The 18,069-nt window shown below is 34.6% G+C and overlaps 1 protein-coding gene across 10 annotated transcripts in view; it reads right to left on the bottom strand.

The window, feature by feature from the left end:
- Positions 1–18,069, bottom strand: part of CEP170 (centrosomal protein 170) — a 131,783-nt gene that overhangs the window by 3,419 nt on the left and 110,295 nt on the right. For 5 of the 10 annotated variants that reach the window (XM_023216170.1, XM_023216175.1, XM_023216178.1 and 2 more), the window contains 5 exons: positions 14,713–14,890; positions 12,352–12,522; positions 8,508–8,596; positions 1,543–1,636; positions 433–484 (listed from right to left, as the gene is read on the bottom strand). In XM_023216170.1, the coding sequence (XP_023071938.1) occupies positions 433–484; positions 1,543–1,636; positions 8,508–8,596; positions 12,352–12,522; positions 14,713–14,890 (584 nt within the window). The remainder of the gene's footprint in view (positions 1–432; positions 485–1,542; positions 1,637–8,507; positions 8,597–12,351; positions 12,523–14,712; positions 14,891–18,069) is intronic. The other 5 variants (XM_023216172.1, XM_023216176.1, XM_023216179.1 and 2 more) reach the window with 2 other exon arrangements.

Below are 18,069 nucleotides of genomic sequence, written 5' to 3'. Positions count from 1 at the left end.
ATTTCTTGTTAACTAAGCAACTATTATTTCTATTAGAATGTAAGTTTGTTTCAGGTTACACCACCAACATAATTTAAGAATTGTCAAATCACACAAATAATGCTAATTAACACAACTTTATTATATATTTTTCATGTATTATTTATATGTAATACATAAAAAGTGTCAATTAGTTTATGACATCTAGCCTATTGTCAAACCTATGAACTAACATACGCCCCACATATATCTTTATTATATTTTTAAATTTATACTGGGTTTAAAAAACTCCTTTTCATGAGTAATGTGAATGTATAGAACTCTATATTTGATGTATGTCATTACATTTAATCAAATAATATGCTAACAATAAGAATATTTTAAGAAATACCACTTAGAAGGCACTTATTCCAAATTATTAGCTCTTTATACTTAATTCAGTAGTCAATTTACCTTGTAGCTGTTTTTCTACTCTTTTCAGTTCCTGTAAGATAGAAGAAATCTCCTGCAGGGAAAGCAATAACAAAAATTAGCCTCTACTTTAGCTAAATGGTATCCCTTTACAAGCAATGAATTTCACTCTCATTTTATTTGGAACACTTAATATTATCTACATGGTACTTACTACATTAATAGCAATATGATATGAAATAATTATATCTAGTAAACAAGATTCAAACTAAAATATTTAAATTACAATGAAATAGAATGATTTCTTCAATGAGATGATTGTAGCAGATGAAAAGTTTAAAGTCATTTACTACTATTTAAGCAAATTTTTTTTTTTTTGGAGACTGAGTCTTGCTCTGTTGCCTAGACTGGAGTGCAATGGTGCAATCTTGGCTCACTGTAACCTCCTCCTCCTAGGTTCAAGTAATTCTCTTGCCTCAGTCCCCCAAGGAGCTGGGATGATAGGTGCCCGCCACAAAGCCTGGCTAATTTTTGTACTTTTAGTAGAGACAGGGTTTCGCCATATTGGCCAGGCTGGTCTTGAACTCCTGACCTCAAGTGATTCACCCTCCTTGGCCTGACAAAGTGTTGGGATTATAGGCGTGAGCCACTCTGCCCGGCCGCAAAGATTTTTAAAAATTCTTATTAATCAACCTGGCAATGACTATGTAAAAATGCCTTCAAATTATCTTTGTAAAAACATATAAACTGCAACCTCAATATTATAATTATATTCTGAGCAATGAACATCTGTACAAATTATTTTAAAAAGGTAAGTATTACATTAAGTAAACGGAAATAACTTATGTCAACTTAATATTTTCATGTTAAATTTGGTTCTCTTTAAAAATTTCATGTTTCTAATGTTTAATTATTACAAGAACAATATATACTAGTAAGAAACACAAAAGGCTCCTCCTTCATACCCTCTGCAACTCCGAAACAATCAACATTTTAAACCTGTGAGTCAGTAGAAGCAAGAAAATTTCCCAAAAGTTTGCATTTATATATTCTTTTGAAAAAGCAAATCAACGAATAGCTCAAAAATAAGGGTATTTTCCTTAAAATAAAACTCTACTAAAATGTTTTAATCTTCAAGAAAAATTACTATACCATGCTTGAGGTTTTCACAATAGGGACTTCACTTTCGGCTCTTAATTTGCTTTCTATGTCATCCCAGTTCCGATCTTTGTCTTTAAATAATATTCTATAAATCAAAAAACAGAAGCTTTTATAACTTTTTATATTTTAAAAACTTATTACTTTTTTGTTAATGATACCAAAACAACGTATCTTTTCAAAGGTACACGAAGAAAAAGAACCCAACCATTGCATAAATTGAGAATTAAAATACTAAGCCAACACCACCAATTAATTCATGTGTATGAGCTCCAATTGAATGCTTAATACATAAATACATTTTTTACTGTTTATCTTATTCTTTATTGAAAACAAAATATAAAACACATGTAAAGATGTTATGACCTCAAAACTTTAACATTTATAATTTACAATACAGTAATGCCCTCTTATCTACGGTTTCTCTTTCCAAGGTTTTAGTTAGTGGCAGTCAAGCGTGGTCCGAAACTATTACAGTATTTCCGGAGAGGCAGAGAGAGAGGGAGAGAAAAAGACCACATTCACATAACTTTTTTTTATAGTATACTGTTATAAATCTTCTATTTTATTATTAGTTACCATTGTTAATCTCTTAATGTGCCTAATTTATAAATTAAACTTTATCATAGGCATGTATGTGTAGGAAAAAACACAGTATATTAGGTTTTAGAACTATCTGTGGTGTCAGGCATCCATTGGGTGTCTTGGAACAACATGTATCACCTGATTATAAGGAGAAACGACTGTGTAACTGTCACTTATAAAGAAAATGCAATTTTGTTCAGACAGAATATATGGAGTACAGGAATAAGTGAGATGAAAATAGATTGAATTAGGTATAAACAATTGTGTCTGTAAAGACTTCTTTATATAGGAATAAGCACCTTATTGATCAAGAAAAGTGTGTATATTATTTTAAAGACTGAAAATTGGGAGTACTTACAGTGCTTTTCTTTAAAAATTGTTAATTCGTGTTAGTATATTTGTAAATAATAACCTATTAGGAATTAGGATGCTATCCTTTTGATAAAAACAACTGCCAATAAAGATCATTATTCTATCATTACCCTAACATCAAATAACTTATAAAATAAAGGACCACAACATTTTGACGTGTCTTCCACATGTGGGACACTTTTCTCTCTAACACTTTAGAATCTATCAGACATGATTCAGCAGTTTTAGAAAGATGTAAAATACTAGCTACTTTTTTGGTTTCTTTCAAAATTTCTTCAGTACATCTGGAAATCTAGTGTAAACACTATAAACCTCATGTAAATTTATTACTACTGGAAGCTGAACAGCATTTAAGCAGTAAACTAAGTGAATATTGGTGCTGGTATTTCTTCAAAGATCAACGTATCAGACTTACCTTATGTAAAATCACGCAATTCATTAACATCACATCGAGTCTGGAACATTTGCCTAAGGTGACAATGGGTCTAGAATCTGGTATAAGAATATTCTTATTGCCTACTTATTAAATTTTCTAAACTCAAAAAAAAAAAAAAAAAAAAACACCCTTGCCAGCCATCTTTTCTAAACTATTATGTTCTTATAAAAGAGTCCTTACAGCATTAGGACTGATGGAAAATAAGGAAATAATGACTATTTCATGGACCAACTTAGAACTTGAATGGACTTACACAATAAAGAAAGTCTCTGTTCAGCCACACAGTGCTAAAAATTCAGTGATTTTTTTCCAGAGGACGGCTACTGAGTATAGTGTTTGTGGATCTAAAACCATTAAACCATAGACATTTCACCTTTGGTGAAAATGGATTAGAATAGTTACCTACGGTCCCTGAAAAAAAAATGTGCCACTGAAGAAATAAAAGGTTTATTTTAAAATACAGTTTGTTGGCCAGGCACAGTGGCTCATGCCTGTAATCCTAGCACTTTAGGAAGGCAAAGTGGGTGGATCACTTGCTGCCAGGAGTTCGAGACCAGCCTGGGCAACATGGCGAGACCTCATCTCTATAAAAAATACAAAAAAATTAGCCAGGTGTGGTGCAGATGCCTGTAGTCCTAGCTTCTAAGAAGGCTGAGGTGGGAGGATCACTTGTGCCCAGGGAGGTCGAGGCTGCACTGAGTGAGTGAGCTGTGATCATGCCACTGTACTCTAGCCCGTCTCAAAAAAAAACAAAAACAAAAAACAGCAAAAAAAACAAAACACAAAAAACAATTTGTAAATTGTACAGTGGTACAGATCTAAGAAGTCAAACTTGTTTTTTTTTTGATACAGAATCTCACTTTGTCCCCCAGGCTGGAGTGCAGTGGGTGTGATCTCGGCTCACTGCAAGCTCCGCCTCCCGGGCTCACACCATTCTCCTGCTTCAGCCTCCTGAGTAGCTGGGACTACAGGCGCCCGCCACCGCACCCAGCTAATTTTTTGTATTTTTAGTGGAGACGGGGTTTCACCGTGGTCTCGATCTCCTGACCTTGTGATCCGCCCGCCTCGGCCTCCCAAAGTGCTGGGATTACAGGCGTCAGCCACCGTGCCTGGCCCAAACTTGCCATTTTGACATTATGAAATAAACTTTAATGTAATATTTAAATACTAGAGAATCAGAAAATTAGACCAAGAAATTAGTTTAGACCAGGCTATAATGATCAGAACTTGTTTTTGTTCAAAGGTCCTTATCAATTTTAAACTGAAAAATCATAGCTTTCAAAGTCATATTCAGATTATAGATTTAAAATAAGCTAAACTTCAGCATGAAAATACATAAAATTCCAAAGCTCATTTCATTCAATAGTTTAAGAATTAAGTTAGAATACTTTTTGATAAAGCCATTGGTTTTAGGGAAAGAAACAAACAGAAGTCTCAGGCTCCTATCCTACGAGCCAGAACCAATTCTCTAGTACTAGCCATTAAAACATGCAAACATGGAGTTGTGAATTGATGGCCTACCAATGCAAGGCCGTGTGACACAACCTAAGGGGGTCATTTTCACATGGAATGCGATGAGAATGCTGTACATACGACAGGAGTTCCTGTATAAATATTTAAAAATTGATTCAACAGACAGTGTTCATCACAATGTAAATATGTATGCCTCTAGAATGAACCCCAGTAGACATCTGAGGCTGCAACTCCTGACACAAAGCTTAAAGACCAGTTGATGCTCAAACTACGCTGGCACTTTTCATGCAGAAGGCCCAGGTCTCTACCCCTTAGGTTTGGTTATCACAACTCAGGTCTACCTTTGAACAATATCTTCTTCCCAAAGCCTTCCCTAACCATCCTAGGTGAAAGTGATCCTTCCTTTGCCTTTATATCTCTAACTGAGCACTAATCTATTTTATGCTATCTTGTACAATAGTTGATTTTATATGTGCCTCACCTTCCAACTATACTGGAAACGCTTTAATAATAGAAATGGTTTTATCTTCATTACCTTCCATAAAGCCTGCCATAGTGTCCAAACTCAACGCTCAAACTGAAGGCAATTCAAATACATTAAACATTCGGTATTTATGTATAACTTTATTGAGGCATTTTTATGCATCTTTTTAAACTTTACAAATTCTGTCACTTTCTGAGACAATAGAGTTTATCAATCCATCAGCAATGTGTTCTTTGTTTTCAATTTTAGTTCAATGTCAAAGCTATAAAAAATATTTTTCTTTGGGGGAAGACTACAGAATGTAGGAAAGCTGCTCTGTGGTAAGGAAGAAAATGGTACAGGGCAGGTAATCTGTGAACATCTGCTGAATAAATGAATGAGTGGTTAAGAATCCAGTTATCAGGGACGAAGACCTGTATTTCAGTAGGTAGGATGAAAAAAACATGGTGTATTTGTTTATAGGTAAGGAGACTCCAGGGTTTTCCAGTTGCAAGCCACATGACCATACAAGACTCTCATGATATTTTTATGGGTAACACTGGTGTATCAAGAGGACCCATATTGGATATATTAGCTTCTTATGGTTTTTAATGATAAAATCCAAACTACTTAACAAATTCTGCCAAAACAGATTCATCCTCATCTCTCTAGTGTCATCTCTCACCATACTCTGGCCCTTTCACTTCACGTAGTTTTTGACTAACTCCTCTCCTCATCATTCAGGACTTAAACTGCATGGCAATTTCTCTAAGAGTCCTTCTCTGGATTTCCAAAGTGCCCTTGCTATGGGCTTCCATAGTAACCATCAGGTATTTCCCTTAACACACTGAACTGCAATTACCTGTTTACCTGCCTTCTGCACTAAAATCTGAGGACATCAAAAACAGTGCTAGACAAATAACATCCAGTCAAAAATCATTCAATGAATGAATGAGTCTGGAGACTTTATTCCCACATAATATGATCTTAACCAATGTTTATTTCATTTATTTATTTCTTTGGTTAATAATCCTTCCATAATGCCCCAGCTCTAGAAAATACTTTCAGTAGAACTAAAACAAAAATGATAACAATTTATATTACATTTAACTACAATGAATGCTTGAGCCAAATCTGAGGCATGAACCATGGTATTAATAAGCAGCTGTGTGATTGAGGCCTACAGATTTGTTTATTCATGTGTAATAACTAATAAGTTAAGCTTAAAATTTTTTGTCCCTACAAATTTCAGTTAGGCTTTACCCCAGGGAATGGTGGACTTCATTTGTCTCTGGTCATAGGGTATATTAGCAAATCATAGGTGAATGAGTTGCACGGTGAAGGAGATTTCTCTTACTTGTGAAAGAAGTAAACCTGGGAATGATGGAGTCACAAGGGGAAAACATGTACTATATCTTACATAAGACAATAATAGGGTGCTAATTACTTAATTACTGAGTGTGAGTAAAAGAAAAACAATGGACTCATTTATAAGCCCTATCAGGATTTATAAAATGTGGTATTTATAAACAGCATGCAACTACTTTAATTTCTCTAAAATCAATTATAACCCTTAAAATTTCTTAGTTAATAAGGTTCCAGTTTATACCTGAAATTAATATTGTTATTATACTTTTAATCTCATCAATATAAGCAGTGATTTTAGTATTAAGAAAAAGTTGATGCAGGTAATTGAGCTTCCAGTGGAAACAGAAAACGTGAATAGTAAAATACAGGGAATATTCAAGTGAAATAACGAAAGTAAGTCAAATCATGTGTCGATAGCAGAAACAGCTAACTTAATACAAGCTGATTGGTTTACATGGTATAGAATGTACATTCCATCAGAACAGGGTCTTTGTTTTGTCAATGTCTAATTATAAAGTGACTAGAATGTACTTAATACTTATTTGTTAATAAGTAAATATTAAAATATTATTCTGTAGAAAATTAAGTCTGTTTAAAATTCATAAGAATATATAGGATTTGATAAAGGTAAATTCTCTTCAAAAAAACAATGGATAGGTACGTAATGGCAGTCATTAAAAACACTTTCGACATTATTTATATGTACAAGGTACTCCTTATGAAAAGCTAAACATTAAATGTTCTATTGCTTTTTTTTGAGATAGGGTCTTGCTCTGTTGCCCAGGCTGCGGTGCACTGGCACGATCACAGCTCACTGTAACTCTGAACTCATGACCTCCAGTGATCCTCCCATTTCAGCCTCTCAAGTAGCTGGGAGTATAGGCATGTGCCACCATGCCCAGCCAATTTTTTTTTTTTTTCATCTCACTATATTGCCCAGGTTGGTCTCCAAGTCCTAGGCTCAAGTGATCCATCTGCCTTGGTCTCCCAAAGTGCTAGGATTACCAAGCATGAGCCACTGCACCCAGATTCAGCTGTTTTTTCACTAAGGCAGCATGCCTCATATTCCAATCAAATATGGAGGGGTCTGTCAATACTTTTCACTCATACTCTTTGGGTAAAGTAAAGATCTAATTAAGAGAAAAGATCAAGGTACAAAAGTAAATAAAATATGATCATATTTGTATAAACCTTTGAGAAATGAACCCAGAGTGGGGAAACACACCACTATTAGATATAATAATATACATTTTTCTGGAAGATTTGTATTTTTTAACCGTGTTCATGTATTACTTTTGCTAAAAAGACACACATTTTAAAATAAATAGAAAAACGGGACAGGACAGTGCAGAGTACATTATTTTTAACATAAGAAATTTTAAATTAATATTCTTTTAGGAGGCAATAAAGTGAAGAGAAGTTCTCGTACACCTTTAAGAATTTTTTTTTTTTTTGAGACAGAGTCTCGCTCTGTTGCCCAGGCTGGAGTGCATGGTGTGATCTTGGCTTACTGCAAGCTCTGCCTCCCGGGTTCATGCCATTCTCCTGCCTCAGCCTCCAGAGTAGCTGGGACTACAGGTGCCTGACACCATGCCCGGCTACTTGTTTTGTATTTTTAGTAGAGACAGGGTTTCACCATGTTAGCCAGGATGGTCTCAATCTCCTGAAGTCATGATCCACCCCCCTCGGCCTCCCAAAGTGCTGGGATTACAGGTGTGAGCCACCGCACCCAGCCACCTTTAAGACATTTTTAAGATACAGGCTCAAGATAACTTAAAACACATTGTTTTAAGCTAAATAGACTGTTTTTAAGAATACTTTAAGTTTTAAATGGTGTTTTTGAAATTATTTTTGAAAAAATTTAATGGCTTCTTGGTACTCATCAAATGCTGATAAAATATATTATCTCAATATATAAGCAATATAGAATTATATTTGTGTGGAATATTACAATTCAAAAACCATGTTCAAATACTGTTTCATTACATTTTAAATTTTAATTACAGGAATCAGAAATAAGCAGTAGCAGCATGGATTTCTGAAGTACTGTTAAATAAAATCTGTAAGTCTATTTATGTTTTGAATTAGAAATAAATTTAAAGTTATAAAAGTAGTACTGGATAGATATTTACTTTGGGACAAATTTTTCCAAAGGTAAACACATTCATTCTGATGATACATTTTGAGCCTTGAGAAAAAGCAACAAAAAGCAAAGTGAGATGATATTAAAGTTAAAAAAACATAAGCTATATGTATATGTACCTGATCTTTCCAGCTGTCTTATCTATAGATTGTCTTATCTTCTTAGAGAACTGAAAGACAGATGACAGTAGCAGATTATCTCCCATGACCTGCAACAGCCAAAGAAAAAAGTAGATATTAAAATATTACCTCTGTATTGTATAACTACTGGGATCACCAGTCACAAGTCACTATAGTTAGGGGCAGTTAGTATTCATGCTTATTTTAATTATAAACCAATGAAGAATATAATTAATACGTAACTAAAATGAGAAAGTGAAGGAAACACTATTAACAAAGGATTTCTTTTATTAAATAACTTGTCAAGTTTCCGTGTTATTTTGGTCTTATCAGTTTCCAAACACAATCCATTTTATCCTCAGTTTATCTTCAATTACTATCATGATCCTGTCTCTCTTACTTCCAACTGAAGTATAAAAGAGAAGATACAAGTAACTTAGAGTACTAAATTTATTATTTATTCTTTCACCAAGTAATGTGAATACAGAAGTCAAGAAGAGTACAATCCTTGTTCTCCAGCAAAGAGTCTAGTGGGAAAGACACATTTTAAAAAACTTACTCAAAATAGTAAGTTTTTATACTGGGTGTTGGTATTACTCCAGCTGAGATGCATGGGCAAAACCAGGGGCCACCAACCTCTGTAAAGAGCCAGAGGGTGAAGGTTTAGTCTTTGAGGTACATAGGGTCTCTGCCACAATTCCTCAAGTCTGCCTTTGCAGTGTGAAAGCAGCCATAGATAATGAGCAAATCATGCATGTGGACATTGCTGTGTTGGAACAAAACTTTTACAAAACAAGTGACAGGCTGGATTTGGCCTATGGGTTGAAGTTTGCCAAGCCCTAGGCCAAATCATGAAAGGCAAAGCTACCCTAGGCCAAATCATGAAAGGCAAAGGCAAAGCTAATGAAGCACGGTAGAAAAAGGACGAAATTTGAGTCTAGATCTGGTTTTCAAAATCAGCTTCTTATATTGTCAGTACTGTATCTAGCGTCTGAAAGAAAACAGAAGATAAGGCCCTAGATGGCAAAAAGGTTTAAAGATCACTGGGGGAGATGATGGTAATATACAAGGAATACAATTACATGTTTTATCAGAAAGCCTAAGGTCTACAAAACAAGGAGATGTTCAGATACATTTTGGGATTCGGTGCTGTAAGAATTCTAATGAAGCCGGGCACAGAGGCTCACACCTGTAATCCCAGCACTTTGGGAGGCTGGGGTGGGTGGATCACAAGGTCAGGAGATCGAGACCATCCTGGCAAACATGGTGAAACCTCATCTCTACTAAAAATACCAAAATTAACTGGCCATGGTGGCGGGCGCCTGTAGTCCCAGATACTTGGGAGGCTGAAGCAGAAGGATTGCCTGAACCTGGGAGGCAGAGGTTGCAGTGGGTAGAGATAGCGCCACTGCCCTCCAGCCTGGCGACAAAGCGAGACTCCCTCTCAAAAAAAAAAAAAAAAAAAAAAAAATTCTAATGAAAGAGAGTTCATTGATGAGTGGCATAAATAAGGAAGTGATCATGGAAAAATGTGAACTAACTTCAGAATGACAAGGATTTGAATTTAGTGGGCAATAAAAGATTATTTAGGTTGTGAAAAGTAACATTGTCAAGGAAAGGATAAATAAGCAAAATGGTTTTTGTGGGCCTTAAGAAAACAATCAAATAAAGATGGAAGACATATACAAATTAGGAAGGCATGAGAAAGGGCAGGAGAGTCTAAGGTAAGATTGCAACACAGAATAGGATATTTCTCTTTTCTTTGCTCATGAAGTTTAGTTTGTTGTCACAAAGCATTAAATAAATTCCTGATATCGACCTTGGGATAACTATCAATCTAGATGTTTCCATTCTCTTTAAAAACATAAACTTCTTCCACATAGTTTTATTACTTTTGGAGAAATTTGTCTTCCTAGACATCAGAACAGAATGAGTAGAGTAAGATTAGAGAATGGGCCCTTTTCCTGACACCAAGAACAAATCAACTATTAGGCCAGGAGAGATCAAGTATGCTTTAAAACTTTTTAGTATACTTCAATTTTAACTTTCAGGCTAGTTGCATACTTTTCCACCAGGTAGATCTTTTTCTACTCAGTACCATGAGAAACATACATATTCTTACATAATAATCTCAAGATCCTATTCCTAAATCCAGGGATCCACAAATATTAATCTATCATCAATCTCTTCTTGTCAACTGTTTCTTTCTACACTATTCCTGTACCCAGCCCTTAAGCATATACCACCTCTGTGTGCTGTTCCTAAATCACCTCTTTCCATAGTAGTATTTGAAATAACGACTCTTTGATGAAGGAACTCCTTTATATCCTTGAATTTTTTATTACTCTATAATTGGTCGATTTGGGAATATACCAGTTTATACATTCACTTTTCAGCCGATGTAAACAGTTTCCAAGTTTTTGATATTGTCAACAATGTTACTATAAATGTAACTTCTACTGTCAATAAGAAAGGGTTTTTCTTGTACATATACTAGCAAGAAAATTGCTAGATCATGTGATGTCTTTATTTTCAACTTTAGGAGATAGTGTCAAACTGTTTTCCAGAGCCACGGCACCAACTTAACCTCCACCAACCACACATAAGAAAGCCTATGTATCTACATTTCCTCCAATACTTAACATTTTAAGACTTTTTAACGTGCCAACAATTGAATGATTGTAATCTCACTGTAGTCTTGACATGCATTTTTCTGAACACTTGTTAAGTTAAACATGCCTTTATGTTTTCTAGGCCTTAAATATTTTCTCTTTTTTTTTTTGTCATTTTTTTTCTTTTCGGAGACAGATTCTCACCCTGTCACCCAGGCTGGAATGCAGTGGTGTGGGTTCAGCTCACTGCAGCCTCTGCCTCCCAGGTTCAAGCGATTTTCCTGCTTCACCCTGCTGAGTAGCTGGGATTACAGGCACATGCCACCATGCCTGGCTAATTTTCGTATTTTTAGTAGAGACAGAGTTTCCCCATGTTGGCCAGGCTGGTCTGAAACTCCTGACCTCAAGTGATCTGCCCGCCTCAGTATTTTCTCTTTGGTGAAATGTTGTTCATGTCTTTTGCAGATTTTTCTATTGTGTTTTTTAATTGATTGGAGGGAGTTCTTTATATATACTGTATACTAATACTTCATAGGCTTTATGTTTTGCAAAAGTTTGTAACTTGTATTTCTACCTTCTTTATTATTTAATAAAGAAAAAGTTCTTAATTTTAATATACTCAAATGTATCAATTTTCTAAGGCCAAAACTTTTTGTTTCTCTTAAGAAATCACTCCCTAGTACAATATTGAAAGAAATTTGTCTGTATTTTTTAAGTAAAAGTTCTACAGTTTTTTTTTTTTTGAGACAGAGTCTCGCTCTGTCGCCCAGGCTGGAGTGCAGTGGCTGGATCTCAGCTCACTGCAAGCTCCGCCTCACGGGTTCATGCCATTCTCCTGCCTCAGCCTCCCGAGTAGCTGGGACTACAGGCGCCCGCCACCTCGCCCGGCTAGTTTTTTGTATTTTTTAGTAGAGACAGAGTTTCATCATGTTAGCCAGGATGGTCTCGATCTCCTGACCTCATGATCCGCCCGTCTCGGCCTCCCAAAGTGCTGGGATTACAGGCTTGGGCCACTGCACCCGGCCAAGTTTTATAGTTTTTCTTGCATTATTTAATAACTAAGTTCGTTTGGAGTTAATTATTTGTATATGATGTGATGTCATGGTGAAATTTCATTGCATTTATTAAGGAGAATCACTTTTTCCCCAGCCCTACTTACTGAATGGTTCCTCCTATTCTCACTTACGGAACATGCTTCTTCTGCCATATGTTAAAATTTATAGTTTACTTACTTCATCCCTGCTCCAGGTTCTCCGCCTTGTAATTGTTAAGTGATCAGGAGGCTCTGCTGCTTGAGGTCTTGGATCACCAGATCGACCGTTGTTTCCTTCTGGTGTTTTAGAATGAACTAATGGAGGAATCTTTCGGAAGTTGAGGCTTTCATCAAAAACACGATCAACCAACTAATGGGACAAAAGCAAACCTTTATGAGAACACAGTAATTTGAAAAAGTACCAATATTGGCATTACAATTTTTATGATTAGACAGAAGTTATTCCATTCTCAAGTAGTAACAGAGGCATGACATCTTCAATAAACCAATTACTCTTTCTTTTTATAAGCACTTCAAAGGTATTTCCTTTATAAAATTGAGGTTTATCTACATAGGTTTTATTTTCAAAATCCAAAGTAAAGTAACTATGTTAAATTTAATTCTTCCATGGATAAGATTTTCTCCAAATGGAAAACAGATGGTAAATAGAAAAAAAGCTGAGCCACGTAGATGGACAATGAGATCATTTTACTCACATTGCCTTACCAGTATAAAATAATGTTTCTTTTTCTTTTAGTTTCCTATCTTGTTTTTCCTTTTTTTCCTCCCCAAATCCAGGTGTCAAATTTCTTCACAAGATACATAAATTACAAATTCCAATTAAGTTTACAAAAGGAAAATATTTTTTTAAACCACAAAATAAATATTTTGGTCTTAGTCAAATAAACTTTTAACAATGCTACAGAAATTACACATTCTAATAAACATGATATACTGCCATCTACAGTGCAAATCACAGACATACAATACTAAGTAACTCGGGTTTACTGAAGAGGGAATCAACCTAGTACAATATTCTGAAATAAAACAAACAAAAAAAAAATGAAATTTATTCAATGGAATGTTTAAGTAATTTTACTGAGTCTGAGTGAATGTATAATTATGTTAGGTAAAATTTAGTTAGAAAGCTGAGAAAATAATATCTTCATCATTTTAAATGTACCAGAAGAGTTGTGTATGTCTTGCCACCAGGACGATCCTTAAGGTTTTCATCAATAAGGATGATTTTATATACAGTTACATTTGATCAATGTGGTAACAAAACTCTACACAGATTGATGAAGTATCATTTAATAAGTTAAACAACACATTGAAGGAAAACAAACAAAAAAGTGACCATTAAAGAATCAGATTAAAGAATAAATGTGACAAAAAGCAAATGAAGAAAATATTATTAGCACAGTTTACCACAATTAAATTTGTCAGAAAGGCTAGCCATTTTTGCCTACTATTTAGGATTATCTTGTAAAATTGAAGAAACACAACAATCAGTATCAGGGGCTGGCAAACTTTTATGCATAAAGAGACAGATAATAAAAGTTCAGGCTTTGCAGCCATACAATCTTTCTCTCAACTACTCAGTTCTGCCCCTGTAGCAAAGAAACAGCCACAGATGAGAGTTAAACAAATGAGTGTGGCTGTGTTCTAATAAAACTATTTATGAACACCAAAATTTGAATTTCATGTAATTTTCATGTTGCAAATTCGTATTCTTTAGATGTTTTCTCCTGCCATTCAAAAATGTAAAAACCATTCCTAGTTCTTTGGTCTGTATTAAAACTGGCAGCAAGGCCAGTTTGCCAATCTCCAAACACAGAAGTTCATTCTTTTAAATGCCAATCCTTTGCTTACATATCTGTCCGAGATGAAAACAGCCAACATGGCCAAAGAGTACCACTAATTTTGTATTATATGTTAAAGGCGCTGTCTGGAGCAATGTTATGCAAATGGTGCCTCCTGGAGTTGTACTGTAAGAGGCCCTGATATTAATAGTCTATATATGCTAACTGGTATTCCAGACTTTATAAAAATGTTCTGAATATGTATTTGTATGTGTGTATATTACATACATATTTCAATTTTTCAAAATATCTTTAAGTATATGGGTATTTATCAAAAGAATTATTAAAGCAGTGAAACTGTAGGATTTTTCTCTTTCTTTGTTATTGGAGTATCTTCTAGTTAACTAGCAATGAAAATACTTTTAATTAGAGCATTTTCATAGTCAAACTTTATAGAAACTTTATACAATCATTTATCAAATTTTGGGTTGCTTTTCAAGGTACCATTTATATTCATGTTTCAAGTGAAGCGATGGACCAAGAATTAGCAGGTAAAATGCTGCTTCTAAAGAATTTTCCAGCTTCATGTTAATAGTAGACCAAATGTTAGCCTTCACTAGTTTTGTTACAGAAACATAAAATAAACTGTTAAAGCAAAGTTGGAAAATGCAGAGCTTCATGCAAACAGGGAGGGTGGACATAACTAAAATAAACTAAGCAAAAAGCTAAAAGCAAAAGAAATAAAGAAAAGAAAGAACCTTATGCATTTCTCCATGAAGATCTCCTACCTCTTCTCTAGTGTCTATGGCAGAGCCAGGGGTGGTGGCAGCAGTGCTTACTGTGGTACTAGGGGCAGTGCCTGATGAAGTCACTGAATCTATCTCTCCTGCTACATCGTTGATCTCCCGAGCAATGAGAGCAAGATCTTGGCTGATCCTGGTAATAATTTTAGAAAAGAAGTTTAATCCCTTTTAAATAAACAGCTCTAGAAACAATCATTTGTGAGATCATCAGTCATGTAGGTTGTATATCTAATTAAATATTTGCACCCCAAATTAACTATTAACTATTTTATAGTTAATATAATCAAACTCTCAAACCTTAATTCCAAAATTAAGATTGATGAAACTAAACTCCAAATAATCTACAAGACATCACCTTGATAAATGTACTTTAAATACCCTTGAGTAGATATATGCCCTTAACATACACTGTTAGTGTTAATGACTAGCATTAATATATCACAGGGGTTCTTAAATTTGGGGAATAATGGATAGAATTCAAGGAGTTCATGAACTTAAATGAGAAAAAACAATTACAATATCATTTTCACTAACCTCTAAGTGACGCTTAGCACTTCTTTCAATTATAAATACAGGCAACAAACCACAGTGGTATTAGCAATACTGGTGATTTTTGTCATCAACAGAGATCACATTACAGTGGCTACAGGTATCTTAAAACATCATTTATGGTTATCACTACTTCAAAATTACTGAAGTCATTAAACACACAACAATAACATTTTATTTAATGTTAATAAAGAACCATAAATTACTCTATTACTTTCAAATATTTTCATAACTGAATTTCAATATAATTGGATTTCTTTGTAATTCTTTTATGTTTACACCTGAGAAGGGTTCTACAAGCTTCACAAGATGGCCAAAGGGGTCTCCAGTACCAAGAAATTAAGAACTCTGCACTCTTTAGTAGAGCACTTTACACTATGCACAGCACTTTCTAGTACATGTTGTGTCACTTGAGGCCCACCCAGTTCTTTTGAGGTAGGATTTATCTGACTTTATCACAGTCTCAGAGAATCTGAATGGCTTGCTCATGAGTACATATTCAGACGTAGCTAAGGCAGGACTGGATCCAAGCTTTAGTGCTCATTTCCATAAAGCCATTTGCATTTTTACCTACATGGACTGAAGAACTAAATAACTGTTACCAGTGATAATCAAAGGGGAAAACAGATTTTTCTTTTAGATTTTTTTTCAAGAGAGAGAAACTTACAAAACCTACCACTGATATTCGTTTTTTGAGAAACATTTCGTTTCAGTAAGATATTAACATTTTCCAAGTTGCATCCACTGCCCATAAACTCAATGTGGCTATTTCCACAGAAAAGGTTTTGGAATGACAGAATATTATTAAAAGTATATGTGAAAGTTTCTGCAACTTCAAAATCCAAAGGAAATAAAAAGTAACTTAAAAAAAAAAAAAAAAAAGAGCCTAGGAGGTCTGGCTATATTGCCCAGGCTGGTCTCAAACTCCTGAGTTCAAGCAGTCCTCCGACCTCAGCCTCCCAAATAGCTAAGATTACAGACATGTGCCTGGCTTAAAGTAACTTTTTTTAACTTACACAAAATGTAAGTTTGAAAGACTTTCAAGCACATTAGTAATTACATAAAAATTTAGATTTAAAAAGAGAACTAGGTTGAAGTTATGGACCAACAGAAGCAATTTATGGTCAATATATAAACTTTGTAAGAAATGACAGTTAATTCCTCATTTATTTATCAACACAAAAAGGCAGGAAAAACACCAACAAATATTTACTGATTCCTTATTATGTGCCAGGCACTGTGCTAAGTCTTAAAGACTACAACAATGAAGAAGCAGAAAGAGTCCTTGTCCTCATGAAGCTTAGAATAAACAGAAGGCACCATTATAACATAATGAGAACATTACAAAGCAGCTTCATATTCCTCATTTAATTCCCACAACCACTCTGTAAGAGAAATATTAATCATCTTGCTTTACAGATAAGGAAAATGAGACACAGGAGAAGACATGTGACCATTTTTTTGGCCAAGGTCACAAATAGTTAAGTGCCATAATTAGATCTTTTCACTATGCCATGGTATATCTCACATGATCGCTGCACATATAATTTTAAAAAACATATTAACTGTTGATGTGATTCTTTTGAAAATGTTAAAAGTGTTCCCTTATATAATATAGCAAATCCTTGCAATTCCCCAAAATAAATGAACTAGAATGAGAAACAGAATAACAAAGCTTAATGAGATAAAATACAGATAAGCATCAGTGTATCCAAAACACTACTTTTCATTAAAGTTTTTTTATGCAGATGATCTGTACAATGAAGTTTCTAATATTTGTGGAAAACAGTATAAATTAATTAGAAAAAACATGGACAACAGCAATCTCCACATGTGATACAGTAAAATATGTATTAAAATGAGCAATCTTAATGTATACACAACATATATTGCTGATTTGAAAACCTAATTGATATTTTCACATTTAATTCCATTTTATTACAAAATTTAGATAAGAAAATAGCATCAAAGGAACAAAACAGAAACTAAGGGTTCAGTTCTCTAACATTAGTCCAGTCTTTATGTTTTCCCGAGTGTCAGAACCACTGACTCAGTTTCAACAATTCCGTAGAAGTATGCATTTAAGAAAAAAAGGTGAGATAACATGATAAATGTACTTTAAGTCACAAAGTTTGTAATTTTTCTATGTAAACTATCTCGATCATAACACTTTTTTTTCACTGAAAGGCTGTATACTGGCAAAAATAATTGTACATTTTGGGTATATTGGAACATTAAAGGATATATTAAAAACTATAGTTCTCGTGATATGCATACCCAACTAAATATACAATCTTTGCAAGATTATATATCATTACAACCACAATAGAAACAAACTATCGTACTTTACTGATTTAAAGTGCCAACACAACATTGTCTTAAATTAGCTATTTAAAAATTTGCCTTATTTATTATTTTTTGAGACAGACTCTCACTCTGTTGCCAGGCTGGAGTGCAGTGGTACGATCTCAGCTCACTGCAACCTCTGCCTCCTGGGTTCAAGCAATTCTCCTGCCTCAGCCTCCAGAGTAGCCAGGATTACAGGCATGTACCACCACGCCCAGCTAATTTTTGTATTTTTAGAAGAGATAGAGTTTTACCATGCTGAACAGGATGGTCTTGATCTCTTGACCTTGTGATCTGCCCACCATGGTCCCCCAAAGTGCTGGGATTACAGGCGTGAGCCTCTGTGCCCAGCCAAAAATTTGCCCTATTTTTTAATAGCACATTAGTTTTCAAAAGTTTTTACATGTAAAACTTTCC

The sequence above is a fragment of the Piliocolobus tephrosceles genome, chromosome 1 (assembly GCF_002776525.5).
Source record: "Piliocolobus tephrosceles isolate RC106 chromosome 1, ASM277652v3, whole genome shotgun sequence".
Taxonomy (NCBI): Eukaryota; Metazoa; Chordata; class Mammalia; order Primates; family Cercopithecidae; genus Piliocolobus; species Piliocolobus tephrosceles.
Note: the sequence above shows the minus strand (reverse complement) of the source record. Positions and strands in the feature narration are given on the sequence as shown.